At 39.6% G+C, this 15462-nt stretch overlaps 1 protein-coding gene across 5 annotated transcripts in view; it reads right to left on the bottom strand.

The window, feature by feature from the left end:
• Positions 1-3871: 3871 nt before the first annotated feature.
• The window catches only part of ipo11 (importin 11), a 427187-nt gene continuing 415596 nt past the window's right edge, over positions 3872-15462 (bottom strand). For 2 of the 5 annotated variants that reach the window (XM_072252587.1, XM_072252588.1), the window contains exon 31: positions 3872-4949. In XM_072252587.1, the coding sequence (XP_072108688.1) occupies positions 4785-4949 (165 nt within the window). In that variant the 3' untranslated portion in view covers positions 3872-4784. The remainder of the gene's footprint in view (positions 4950-15462) is intronic. The other 3 variants (XM_072252591.1, XM_072252593.1, XM_072252589.1) reach the window with 2 other exon arrangements.

Genomic DNA, 15462 nt, shown 5'->3' with positions numbered 1-15462 from the left:
CATTGAACTTCTGGTAATGGTTCGCTCCCTCTCCTTCACCATTCTCCATCCCCTTTTCCCTCACTCACCTTATCTCCTTGCCTGCCCACCTCTGGTGTTTCTGCCCCTTTTTCTTTCTTCCAGGGCCTTCTGTCCTCTATTAGATCCCCTCTTCTCCATCCCCGTATCTCTTCACCAATCAACTACCCAGCTCTTTACTTCACCCATCTTCTCCCAGTTTCACCTATCACCTTGTATTTCTCCCTACCCTACCCCATCTTTTAACTCTATTCCTCATCTTTTTTTCTCCAGTTCTGCTGGAGGGTCTCGGCCCAAAACATCAACTGCACTCTTTTCCAGATTTTCTCTTCTTTGTCACGAAAGTGATTCCAGGATTGAAGGGCTGGTCATATTAAAAATATTTGACAGCTCTGGGGCTGTACTCACTGGAATTCAGAAGAATGAGGGGTGACCTAATTGAAACTTATTGAATGTTGAAAGGTCTCAATAGAGTGGATGTGGAGAGGATGTTTCCTATGGTGGGGGAAACCTAAGACCAGAGGACACAGCATCAGAATAGAGGGGCATCCTTTTAGAACAGAGATGAGGAGGAATTTCTTTAGCCAGAGAGAGATGAATCTGTTGAATTTGTTGCCACAGGTAGCTATGGAGGCCAAATCTTCAGGTATATTTAAGGTAGAGATTGATTGATTCTTGATTAGTCAGGGCATGAAGAGATAAGGGGAGAAGGCAGGAGATTGGGGCTGAGAGGAAAAATGGATCAGCCATGATGAATTGGTGGAGTAGACTCAATGGCCCAATGGCCTAATTCTGCTCCTATATCTTATGGTCTTATGGACTGAACATCACAAATAGATGGTCCTAATCAACCATATTGACACTGCAGCCAAAGGAATCACCAGCGTCTCTACTTCCACAGGAAGCTAAAGAAATTTGCCATGACCTCTTTGACCCTCACCAATCTATTGATTAACCATAGAAAGTATCCTATCTAGATGTATCATGGCTTGGTATGGTAACTACTCTGCCCATGATCACAAGAAACTGAGAGATGTGGACACAGCTCAGCAACTACAGAAACCAGCCTCCCTTGCATAGATGCTCTCTACACTTCTTGCTTTCTCAGTAGAGAAACCAGCATAATCAAAAATCCCACCCATCCTGGACATTTTCTCTTCATCCCCCTCCCACTGGGGAGAAGATACATAAGACTGAACGTATGTACCACCTGGCTCAAGGACAGCTCAATTCCACTGTTGTAAGGCTATTAGATGGTATGATAAGGTGGATGCTTGACCTCACAATCTACCTTGTTATGACCTTGCACCTTATTGTCTATCTGCATTGCACTCTCCCTATACCTGTAATACTTGATCGTCACTGTTATTGTTTTACCTCGCACTACCTGAATGGACTGATGCAATGAATTGATCTGTATGAACAGTATACAAAGTAAGTTTTTTGCTGTTCCCCAGTACATGTGACAAAAACAATAATAATATGGTGATGACAAAAGAGACAAGTTTGCATTTTTAATTTCAAGCCCCCACATTCTGAGATAAAGGCAAGGTTCCCCCAGTCCCAACTCCACCAGCCTCCACATTCATCTTCCATAATTTCTGTCAAACTCAACAGGATTTCATTACCAGACACATCTTCCCCCTCCATACTGTGCTTTACACTCTGGCTTGGACAAATGTCTTGTTTCTATATACTTTATATGGTTATATGCATTATATACATGTATATAGTTAAATGACAATAAACTTGATCTGACTTCCAGCATTCAAAAGAAACCACTCTTGCCACAATTCCTTGGTCTGCTCTTTCATTTCTTTTGCTCTGACCAACTAGTGGCTCAAACTGTCCTTACAGGTAAAGCACTAATTCACTAGCTTTTGTTCCAATTTATAGTGTTGCTTTTGGTGCCCTCAATGTGAAATCCTCATATGAAAATCCTAAACGCAGACTGGGAACTGCTTTGCAGAACACTTGCTTTTAGTCTTCAAGTTTCCAGTTGCTTTTCTCTTTAATTCTCCATCCCACTGCCACTCTGGCCTCTCCGCTTTTGATCTCCTATCCTGAGGAACAGCATCCTATGATGTAGGATGTAGGATTATTATAAATCCTATTATTAATCCAGAGTACAATGTAGGATTCAATAATGAAGTCAACGATTTCAGCTGACCATCTGTAGTTGTATCTTAGTGTTTCGATGTTTCTTTCCTTCCCATCTGTCTTCAATTGCCACTCCCTATTTTCTGAACCATCATGTAGGAGGTACAGAAGCCTGAAAGTACACACTCAGCTATTCAGGAACAGCTTCTTCCCCGTCATCCGATTTTATAAACACTACCTCACTTCCTAAAAAATATTATTTCTGTTTTGTACTACACACACACACTCACTCTCTTATGGTAATTAATAATTTATTTTTCTTTCTATATTATCATGTATAGCATTGAACTGCTGCTGCTAAGTCAACAAATTTCATGACACATGCTGGTGATAATAAACCTGATTCTGATTCAGAATTGCCTGTTTACAATGTGAGGTAACCTGACAACCTTGGCCAACAAGTGATCATACATATTCCCATTGTTCTTTCTGCTCTGTCCTCTCTGGAACTTAAAACATATGTATTTTTTTATTCTTCTTCAGCCTGGTCTTTTCTCCCTATAGATCCTGCCTAACCCAATGAGTGCTTCTAGCATTCTCTGTAACCATTTTGATTTTCAAGCATCCACAGTATTTTGCTCCAACAGACTTCATGGTTACTTCTGTATTGAGCCACTCTGATATCCTATGCATTGGTTTTAATTTCAAATTCAGTTACTTCTGATATTTGAAAGGAACAAAATCGCAGCAAATCACAAAAGACACTTACCTGGTTAATTGACGCTGGTCTTTTGTTGTGCGGAGCAATGGAGCATACACCAAGATCTTGCTTCTTTATCAAAATGTTAACATAAAATAGCTTCTTTTTAAGTAATTACTTTGAAGTTCTGTCCTCATTAATAGCTACTCTAGCTTTATTGTTCCAGCACTATTCCCTTTCATTTTTTATATAGTTATATTACCCAGGAAGTAGTGGCATATGGCAGAGATGATTTTTAAGCTCTATAGTGCCCATAATCACCTGGGAGTGGGCAAAGCAAGGATAGCAGCTCACCACAGTAACAAGTCACCACATCACCATTGGTCTACCTATTTCGATCTCTGGATATGTTAGCTATTTTCTGGAAACCGTGTGGCAAATTCCTAGATTCTTTCAGGGAACCTTCAGCTCTAGGTGGATGGCAGTAACTTGATTTGAAAGTTGAAGACTTTTGGTAAAACATCATCCAGTATCCAAGGTAGTCTTTCCTTTTGCAAGTTATATTGCTGGCCATTTCTGAACTAACCACTTTGATCTAGTGCAATCTTTTCATTACTTCACATCCACCACAACCCCAAATGACGTAAAACAAATCCACTGTTCTCAGCTCATACAACAGCCTTGAAATACGGTGCTGAGATGGGCTATTCCCTTAATTTCTACATCAATTAATTTACTCCATAAATGTTAGGCCTAAGCTATACATGATAATCTAGGTTTTTACATTTTAAATACTTCGTGTTTTTCAGAACTGGGGAGAAGCATTGCTAAATGCTCAAGCTATAGATTCTGATTACAAAGTTTTGATACTTTGTCACATGAGGTAGACACAACTTCTTTGGTGCATTAAATAAGAACTCATTTATCTTGCTTCAAAAGTTACTTCTTGTGTGGAGATATTTTCACCTTTCTCTCCCAATAATCATGAACTTTTATGCATGAAGTCAAACAGCAGCATAAGAATTTCACGCTGGACAAAAATATTGAAGGGTCTAATAGCAGCAAATTTCAAATTTAATTAATTCGTGTAGTCAAAGCTCCGCAAAAAGACAAGTATTTGCTAAACAAAGACTTTATTGTTTCACTATTAATCTTTCTTAAAGGATTTTATAATTAGCCTGAAAACTGAATGATAATGAATGTTCAAGTTCCATGTTGCTCACTAACAAAAGACCTGCAGGACACTGTGGATTTGAACCATGTACATGGAAGCAAGTGAACATTATACTTAAAGGGAATAATTGGGTTCTCAAAGGACCAAATCATGATTTTAAACTAACTTAAAAAATGAAAATGCTTGAAAACAGTTTCTGCAGTTGAGTTATGGGTGATAAAATACAGTAAGGCATTATATCAATTTATTCACCTAGCTAGGCAGAAATTAATCTAGTTGATTCTACAATATGAATGTGTGGATTAAATACAGATTGTTTCCAAATTGTAACACGTTTAGCTGTGAAACTGGTGAACATAATTTATGAAATCAACCTATTTTGCAGCTGTAACTAACATACTGAAGCAGCAAAAATATTTTCTCACCAAATGTTCAATTTTTACTCAGTTATTACATACTAGCTATCATGTCAACTGCTTCTGAAAGTCATACTCTGTAATTTTTCAAATCATACAAAATGAAAAAAGCTACTTTCTCTGGTCTTCAAATATAACGAGCAACACTGAAGCTATGAAGAGCTCTTTACCTCAGGCACAGTTGCCCTAATTTTCACTGTTTCTTTTTAAACACAGTTCAAAATAATGTTTTGCTTGATTTTTCCATCAGGATATTAATTCAGATTATGCATGATGGGTGTTCACACAATATAATGATGGAAGCTTTGGTGATGGTTGCTGTAAGAATATATTTTTGCATGTTTTCCATTTCTTCTTTGATAAGAGGCAACAGTTTTCACAACTTTTGTAAAAATCCTTGCAACTGTCTGATAATGTCAGTGTCCACAGATTCCATCAGACTCTGGAAGCCTTGTTCTCCAAGTAATTCTTGCTGTGCCTTCAGCTTCTCGTAGACAAACTGCTGTAGTGACACGCTGTGCACCGGGTCTTTCAATGCAAGCTGTAGGAGTTGGATAAAAACAATTAATGAATAGCAACACATTTTCCTTTGTAGCACATTACATAGTTTGTTGGTCTATCTGGCCCTTGTCAAATTCCTTAATAATGATGTTTTCTGGCTTCCTCCAACATACAAACTAACTTTTACTGGATTGTTATCTCCCCTTGCTGAATAAGTCACAAGATTTAAACTCTGATAATATGGTACTATTGCCATAAGTAATATTAAAAACTCTTACTTTTTAAATAAGTAATATCTGCACATTATTGAAAGGTCAAAAGATTGTTAGGTTTGCTTGTGCCCCTAACCTTAAAAGATGTAATCAGAGATCTTTAATTTAGAGTTATAGTCGTAGAAAAATACAGCATATAATCAGACCCTTTGGCCCATCTAGTCTGTGCCGAAACCATTTAAACTGCCGACTCCCATCAACTTGCACCTGGACCACAACCCTCCACAATCCTTCCATCTACTTATCAATCCAACTTCTCTTAAAGTTTAACTCGAGCTTGCTGGCACCACTTGCACTGGCAGTTTATTCCACACTCACCTGTTTCTCTTCATGATCTCCATAAACTTTTCACCTTTCATCCATAACCCATGACCTTCAGTTGTAACCCCACCCAAACTGAGTGGAAAAGGCCAGAAGGCAATTACCCTAACTATACACCTTATAATTTTGTATACCTCTATGCAATCTCCCCTCAGTCTTCTATATTCCAAGGAACAAAGTCCTAGTCTATTCAATCTTTCCTTATAACTCAGGTCCTCCAGTCCCAGCACATCCTTGTAAATTTTCTCTGTACTTTTTCAACCTTGTTTATATCTTTCCTGTAGGTAGTGACCAAAACTGCACATAATACTCCAAATTAGGCCTCAATAAATGACATACAGTATAGAACTTCAACAAAACATCCCATCTCTTGCACACAACACTTTGATTTATGAAGGCCAATGTGTGAAAAGCTTTCTTTACGATCTTATCCATCAGTGTCACCACTTTCAATGAATTATAGACCTGTATTCCTATATCCCTTTGTTCTACCACACTGCTCAGTGCCCTACCATTTACTGTGTAAGACCTAACCTGGTTGGCGCTACCAAAGTGCAACACCTCTCACATGTCTGCATTTTTCCAGCTGATACAGATCCAACTGCAAGCTGATAGCCTTCCTCGCTATTCATTATACCTGCAATCTTGGTGTTATCTGCATATTAGCTGATCCAGTTAACCGCATTATCATCCAGATCATGGACATAGACAAGCCACAAAAGAGCCAGCACTGATCCCTGTGCGCTCCACTAGTCATAGGCTTCCACTCAGAGAGGCAACCATCTACTACCACTCTCTGGCTTCTCCCACAAAGCCAATGTCTAATCCAATTTACTACCTCATTTAAAATGTCAAGCAATTGAATCTTCTTGATCAAGCTTCCAGGCGGGACCTTGTCAAATTCCTTGCTCAAGTCCATGTAGACAACATCCACTGCCTGTCTTCACCAGCTTACCTAGTAACTGCCTCAAAAATATCTGTAAGACTGGTTGGACATGACTTACCATGCACAAATCCATGCTGACTATCCTTAATCAGTGTCTGCCTATCCAAATACTCATATATCTGGTCCCTTAGAATACTTTCCAATAACTTTCCCACTACTGATGTCAAGCTCACTGGCCTATAATTTCTTTTGGTTTATTTTTACGGACTTTCTTAAACAGCAGAACAACATCAACTATTCTCCAATCTTCCGGCACTTCACCCGTCACTAAGGGTGATTTAAATATCTCTGCTAGGAACCCTGCAATTTCTGCACCTGCCTCCCAGGGTCCGAGGGAAGACACTGTCAAGCCCTGGGAATTTATCCACTCTAATTTGCCTCAAGGCAGCAAACACCTCCGCCTCTATAATCTGTATTGGGTCAATGACCTAGCAGCTGCTTTGTCTCACCTCTGTAGAATCTGTGTCTGTCTCCCAAGTAAATACCAATGCAAACAGTCCACTTAAGATCTCCCCCTTATTGGTTCCTTGCATAGAATACCATTCTATCTTCCCGAAGACCAATTTTGTCCCTTGCAATCCTTTTGTTCCTTAACATATCTGTAGAATCTCCTATGGTTCTCTTTCACCTTGTCTGCTAGGGCAACCTCATGCCTTCTTTTAGCCCTCCTGATTTCTTTCTTAAGTGTTCTCTTGCATTTCTTGTACTCCATAAATACTTAATTTGTTCCTACCTGCTATGCACCTCCTTTTTTTAAAATCTTAACCAGGGCCTTGATATCCCTTGAAAATTAAAGTTCCTTAAACCTGTTTTCTTTACCATTTATAGTGCTAGGCACATATAATTTGTATTCTCAAAATTTCACTTTTGAAGGCCTCCCACTTACCAAGAACACTTCTGCCAGAAAACAGGCTGTCCTGATCCACATTTGCCAGATCTTTTCTGATACCATCAAAACTGGCCTCTCTCCAATTAAGAATCTCAACCTGCAGTCCAGACCCATCTTTTTTGTATATTTACTTTGAAACTAATGGCATTGTGATCACTTGATGCAAAGTGTTCCCCTACACAAACTTCTGTCACATGAAAGATAACTACCCAAATTTGGAAATCTTTTTGAAACACATACAGAACAGCAACTACAACTGAAACATCTATGATGATCTCAAAGTTGTAGCACAGCTGCTAGGAATGCATCTCGGATACATCACATACTGTTGTTTCATTTGCGAATGGGACAGCCGTGCTAAAGAATGTCATTACATTGAAAAGGATTGGCCACTCTGTAAGTGGCTTGTTCCAGGGCAGGAAAGTGTGGCACATTAGCCACTTGTAGACCCAGCAAAGATATTTTTGCATCCTCTTCATATAAAACAGGGGCTAATGAAAAATTTTGTGAAAGCAACAAACAAAGAAGGTGAATGATTTCAATATTTGAGACAGGTGTTTGCCAGAATAACTGATGCCAAGATTAAAGAAGGCATTTTCGTTGGTCCACAAATCAAACAGGTAATCAACAATAGGCAATTCAAGGAACTTCTAGTGAGACCAGAGAAAATTGCATTGAAGGCATTCAAAAATGTTGTTGAAAAGTTTCTTGGCAACCACAGAGTACCAAACTATCTGCAGCTGGTTGACAACATGTTTCAAGCATACAAAACCAGCAAGCGCAACATGTCACTAAAGCTAAATTTTCTACATTCCCATTTAGACTTCCTCCCAGCAAATCTTGGTGCTGTCAATGACCAGCATTGTGAAAGATTTCACCAGGACACTGTAGTCATGGAGAAACAGTATCAGGACAACTGGAATCCATCAATGCTGGCTGATTATTGTTGGGACACTTAAGCGAGAATCCTCAGACACTGAGTACAAATGAAAATCATCAACATTCTTAGCTTAGTTGAACTATTGAAAAGAGTCAGCACCATTGTGCAATTAAATGCATTATATTCAATAAAAATTGAATATAATTCTCCAAATTCCTACATGATACAAGTAGTCTGAAATTATATTTGTGCGCAGCTTCAAGCAGTCTATTACAACCACAAAAAAATTCTGAGGAAGCAACACATTTGAAACACTGTCCAGTATTATCAGTACTTTTCGAACTGACTTTTCTATTATCTGCAAGTAAATGTTTGACATATTAATTATAAAAATTGTAAGGACTTGTTGAGTCTGAACAATCACTATTTATGACACATAACCAAGCAGCTTTGCTAAACACACAGAAATTTAAAGACAATACATTCTTAAAAATGGCAAAAGGTATTCTACTTACTATTAACTCTGAATGACCTTTAGTTCCAATTAGAAAGTAGAATTAAGATTAAGGAAAGGAAACAAAATAGTATAATTGGCAGTCACTATCTTTAATTATAATACAATGTTGCTTATGCAGTGTGAAATTAAGGTTCTAGTCAATCTTCTGCTACAAGTAACCTTGAAGCTTATAGTGGTAGCAAAGAGGAACTCTAGGACAATGACACTAATAGGAACTTGGCAAAGAAACTCTTTTCCTATGACTCAGGGTGCCTCAACTTAGAGCCTAATGCACCTAGCTATAAACAACTACACTTATTTGAAACTATAAGTATTAAGAAGAAATAATGTAAAGAAAACTACACAAAAATTTGGAGGTACAGCAGGCGGTGAAAAAGGCGAATGGTATGCTGGCATTTATAGCGAGAGGATTCGAGTACAGGAGCAGGGAGGTACTACTGCAGTTGTACAAGGCCTTGGTGAGACCACACCTGGAGTATTGTGTGCAGTTTTGGTCCCCTAATCTGAGGAAAGACATCCTTGCCATAGAGGGAGTACAAAGAAGGTTCACCAGATTGATTCCTGGGATGGCAGGACTTTCATATGAAGAAAGACTGGATGAACTGGGCTTGTACTCGTTGGAATTTAGAAGATTGAGGGGGGGATCTGATTGAAACGTATAAGATCCTAAAGGGATTGGACAGGCTAGATGCAGGAAGATTGTTCCCGATGTTGGGGAAGTCCAGAACGAGGGGCCACAGTTTGAGGATAGAGGGGAAGCCTTTTAGGACCGAGATTAGGAAAGACTTCTTCACACAGAGAGTGGTGAATCTGTGGAATTCTCTGCCACAGGAAACAGTTGAGGCCAGTTCATTGGCTATATTTAAGAGGGAGTTACATATGGCCCTTGTGGCTACGGGGGTCAGGGGGTATGGAGGGAAGGCTGGGGCGGGGTTCTGAGTTGGATGATCAGCCATGATCATAATAAATGGTGGTGCAGGCTCGAAGGGCCGAATGGCCTACTCCTGCACCTATTTTCTATGTTTCTATGAAATGATTCCTTCCAGGACAAGATCTCGTCCACAATCAGTGCAAGTGCACCAAAAGGCTGTGTGCTTAGTTCCCTGCTCTACTCACTTTATACTTATGACTGTGAGGCTAGGCACAGCTCCAATGGCAAATTTAAGTTTGCTAATGACACCACTGTGCGGTCACGAATCAGAATAAAGGAGGGAGCTTGAAGGTCTGGCTGAGTGGTGCCACAACAACTACCTTTCACTTGAAGTCAGCATGAACAAGGAGCTGATTATTGACTTTAGGAGGAGGACATCGGAGGTCCATGATTCAGTCCTCATTGGGAGATCAAAGGTGGGGAGGGTTAGCGATTTTCATTTCTTCAGTATTATAACTTCAGAGGATCTGTCATGGGTCCAGCATGTTTAAATGCCACTATGAAGAAAGCATGGCAGCATCTCTACTTTCTTCGAAGTTTGCCAAGATTCAGCATGTCATCTAAAACTCTGACAAACTTCTATAGATGTGCAGTGGAGAGTATATTGACTGGTTGCATCATGGCTTGGTATGAAAACACCAATGCCCTTGAACAGAAAAGCCTACAAAAGGTTGTGGTTATAGCCCAGTACATCACAGGTAAAGCCCTCCTTACCTTTGAGTACATCTACGTGGAGTGCTATCGCAAGAAGGCAACATACACCATCATGGACCCCCACCATCCAGGTCAGGCTCTCTTTCCATGCTGCCATCAGGAACCACAGGAGACTCAGGACCAAACCACCAGGTTCAGGACCAGTTATTACTCACAACCATCAGGCTCTTGAACCAGTGGGGATAACTTCACTTGCCCCATCACTGAACTGTTCCCACATTCAAAGAGTCTTCATCTCATGTTCTCAATATTTATTGCTTATTTATGTATCATTATTTTCCTTTCTTTTTTGTTTGCATAGTTTTTTGACTTTTGGACACTGGTTGTTGTCCATTCTATTGGAGTGTTCTTTCATTGATTCTATTGTGTTTCTGTTATTTAATGTGAATGCCAGCAAAAAAAGGTGAATCTCAGATTTGTATATGGTGATGTATATGTACCTTGCTAATAACTTTACTCTGAACTTTGAACCTTTCTTAGCATTCAAACTTCAATGTGTCCCAGTAATACGGACTGATTAGCCCTTATCCAAAATACATGGGCTGGAAGTGTTTTGGATTTCAGAATATATAATGAGATAGCTCGAGATCATCAACATTTCCGATTCTGAATTTATGTGCTACCTGGTAAGCAGTCTTTGTCTTACACTTGTTCACCACACATATATACCTAACAGTAAGGAATTATTACATACCGCTAATAAAATGACAATATAATGTGTGTTGGGTAACAAAAGCAGCTCAGCAGCATAGTGAAAATATCTGAATCAGCTGTGAACAGCAACAGCAGGCTTTCAGTCTTCACCTACAATACTGTATTTTGATTAAAAGGTGACAGTACACAGCATTTGTATTTTATGTAAGGTATAAAAATAATCAGAATTGTAGACTTATTCTGGTGTTAGATTTTCATCAGCAATGATCTTGGCAAACTCATCAATCAATTTCTCTGCTGCTTTGTGATCAGCAGTTGCTTTATCTTTAAAATCTTTTAAAAAAATTAATGTTGTGCCTTTTCTTAAATTTCTGCAACCAGCCTGCTGAATATTATCTTCAATTTTCAGTTTGTCCTGATAGAACTTTACTTGTTTCACTATCAGCATACCATTAAGCAGCATATATTCACTCTGATGTAGACAAATCCACTCTTTCAATACACAATTGAGATTTTCATTTATCGCTTTATGCAGTTTTTCTATTTTTCATTAACTTCTGTTCATTACTTATGTGAGGTCATATGTCAGAACTGTCTGTGGTCTGGGAACCTCCCCAGTGCCTTGGGGAATTTTCCCATTTATGACATCATATTAGGGCTCCAAAAAAAAGTTGGATTTTGAAGGTTTTAAGATTTTGTATTTTTCGATAAGGAATACTCAACCTGCACTTCATCTGGAAAATACTAAGCAAGGTGATGCAGCTGACATCCTGGCTATCTCACGACAGGAATGATACATAAAATGAGTAGTCCCGAATGTGCCTTCTTGGCCCATAGAACATAGATACTTGTTTGACCCTTGGGCTGAACTGAAGTAACTGACCTATGGAAGACACCAAATATGTTAATGTTGATGGAGGATGGGGGGGGTTAAAATTCTAAGAGTTAAAGTTATCTGAACTCCCTTTATTGTATGAGAGTATAAATAAGGGGGTAATATAAACTACTGTTCAGTTCTAAAAATGGCACAGGAACAGAGAGAACTGGGGTCACATTTGCATAAATCATTGAACAGGGCAGGTTGAAAAGGTGGCTGAAAATGCACAGAGGCAGATAATGTAACAGTAAAGAAACTATGACAGACATTGATAATTATTGTTTTGGTCACAAATAATGGAGCATGGAGATTTAGTTGAATGATTTCATGAATGGGGGAAAACCGTCAGTTAAATAAATATACAGAGTGGGGTTGTACATTATGGAACAAAGGAGGCTAGCAGGAGATCAGAAGGTACTTCAGATCATAAAAATGCTAGAGGAACTCAGCAGGTTGGGCAGCAAAAATCGAAGAAAGTAAACAGTCAACTTTTGGCGTGAAGCACTGACAAAATGTTTTGTGTCTTTATTTTAAATCATAAAGAATGTAGAGAGTAGATAGAAAAAAACACCTCCATTCAGAAGGGTCAAAAGAGAAGAAAAAAGAACCAAAACAGACACAAGGAAAATTGTTTTACACACGAATCATCATGGTTTAGAATCAGCTGTCAGGATGTTGGAAGAAAGTCAACAAGTTTAATTGTAAAGTGCTCCACTGACAAAGAGAGGTGGGTCTTGCAATGAATGATAAGCTGTCTGTCTATTATTAGGCTGCTAGAAGTTTTATGCTGTTGGAAGTGTACAGCGTTCCCCAGGATTCTCTGGTGAACGATTTGACAGGTAGGGTTTTCCAATCAAATAGTTCATCTGGGCCTGAAGTGCACTGTAACTTAATTGTTGTTGTTCCTTAATTTGCCATTTCTTTAGCATTTTTACGATGCTGAGTTGCTCACTTGATGCTCAATCCAGTACAGAAGCAGTGTAACTTATTGAAACATGTGAAATTGAGCCTTGCTTGGTGTCACACAGTTTTTAAAATTAATCAAAATGTTATCAAAAATTCAATGCAAGTTCAATGGGGAAAGAGGTTGGACTTGATTCTGAATGAGGATGGGCATACGGTGGAAATATTGGTGGAGGGAAATCCCTTAGAAACAATGGCCTTAATTTGCTAAGGTTTAATATAGTCATGAAAAGAATGCAGATTTACAGATAGAATTCCAGTCTTAAACTGGAACAGGGTTGATTTCAATAGTATAAAACAGAACCAGGTGAAAGTAGGATTGATGTGATGTTTTCAGGCTAAATCTTGATGAAGGGTCTCGGCCTGAATCACGATGAAGGGTCTCGGCCTGAATCACGATGAAGGGTCTCGGCCTGAATCACGATGAAGGGTCTCGGCCTGAATCACGATGAAGGGTCTCGGCCTGAATCACGACTGTTTATTTCCCTCAATATATGCTATCTGACTTGCTGAGTTCCTCCAGCATTTTTATGAGTGTTAAAGATTGCTGCCACATATTAAAGTGGATTATCTCTAGGGCTCAATGGGATCTTTCCCAAGATGCAATACAAAGCAAGGGAGGAGATTACCTCTGATGGAAATTTTTCCATTTTATAGGTTTGGGTGATGTATCAGAAGACTGAAGAAAAGCAAAAGTTGTTCTGCTATTCAAAAAAGACAGCAGGGATAATGTAGGAAACTGCACGCTGACGAGCCTTACATTTATAGATGGGGAAATGTGAAAATTATTGTAAGGGTTAAGATTTGCGTTCTCTTGGAAAGGTAGGGACTGCTTAGGAAGAAGCTTTGATATGCTTAGGAAGAATATCAAAAAGGATACTAAAAGCTTTTTCAAGTATATAAAGAGTAAAAGACAGGTGAGAGTAGATATAGGACTGATAGAAAATGATACTGGAGAAATTGTAATGGGAGATAAGGAGATGGCAGAGGAACTGAACAAGTATTTTGCATCAGTCTTCACTGAGGAAGGCAGCAGGATACCGGACACTCAAGGGTGGCAGGGAAGAGAAGTGTGCACGGTCACAATTACGACAGATAAAATACTCAGGAAGCTGAATAGGCTAAAGGTCGATAAATCTCCTGGACCAGATGGAATGCACCCTCGTGTTCTGAAGGAAGTAGCTGTGGAGATTGCGGAGGCATTAGCGATGATCTTTCAAAAGTCGATAGATTCTGGCATGGTTCCGGAAGACTGGAAGATTGCAAATGTCACTCCGCTATTTAAGAAGGGGGTAAGGATGCAAAAAGGAAATTATAGACCTGTTAGCTTGACGTCGGTGGTTGGGAAGTTGTTGGAGTCGATTGTCAAGGATGAGGTTACAGAGTACCTGGAGGCATATGACAAGATAGGCAGAACTCAGCATGGATTCCTTAAAGGAAAATCCTGCCTGACAAACCTATTACAATTTTTTGAGGAAATTACCAGTAGGCTAGACAAGGGAGATGCAGTGGATATTGTATATTTGGATTTTCAGAAGGCCTTTGACAAGGTGCCACACATGAGGCTACTTAACAAGATTAAGAGCCCATGGAATTACAGGAAAGTTACATACGTGGATAGAGCGTTGGCTGATTGGCAGGAAACAGAGAGTGGGAATAAAGGGATCCTATTCTGGTTCGCTGCCGGTTACCAGTGGTGTTCCACAGGGATCAATGTTGGGGCCGCTTCTTTTTACATTGTACATCAACGATTTGGATTATGGAATAGATGGCTTTGTGGCTAAGTTTGCTAACGATACGAAGATAGGTGGAGGGGCCGGTAGTGCTGAGGAAACGGAGAGTCTGCAGAGAGACTTGGATAGATTGGAAGAATGGGCAGAGAAGTGGCAAATGAAGTACAATGTTGGAAAGTGTATGGTTATGCACTTTGGCAGAAAAAATAAACGGGCAGACTATTATTTAAATGAGGAAAGAATTCAAAGTTCTGAGATGCAACTGGACTTGGAAGTCCTCGTACAGGATTCCCTTAAAGTTAACCTCCAGGTTGAGTCAGTAGTGAAGAAGGCGAATGCAATGTTGGCATTCATTTCTAGAGGGATAGAGTATAGGAGCAGGGATGTGATGTTGAGGCTCTATAAGGCGCTGGTGAGACCTCACTTGGAGTACTGTGGGCAGTTTTGGTCTCCTTATTTAAGAAAGGATGTGCTGATGTTGGAGAGGGTACAGAGAAGATTCACTAGAATGATTCCGGGAATGAGAGGGTTAACATATGAGGAACGTTTGTCCGCTCTTGGACTGTATTCCTTGGAGTTTAGAAGAATGAGGGGAGACCTCATAGAAACATTTCGAATGTTAAAAGGCATGGACAGAGTGGATGTGGCAAAGTTGTTTCCCATGATGGGGGAGTCTAGTACGAGAGGGCATGACTTCAGGATTGAAGGGCGCCCTTTCAGAACAGAAATGCAAAGAAATTTTTTTGGTCAAAGGGTGGTGAATCTATGGAATTTGTTGCCACAGGCAGCAGTGGAGGCCAAGTCATTGGGTGTATTTAAGGCAGAGATTGATAGGTATCTGAGTAGCCAGGGCATC

This window comes from Mobula birostris, chromosome 3, assembly GCF_030028105.1.
Source record: "Mobula birostris isolate sMobBir1 chromosome 3, sMobBir1.hap1, whole genome shotgun sequence".
Lineage (NCBI taxonomy): Eukaryota > Metazoa > Chordata > Chondrichthyes > Myliobatiformes > Myliobatidae > Mobula > Mobula birostris.
This window is presented reverse-complemented; position numbering and strand designations above follow the sequence as displayed.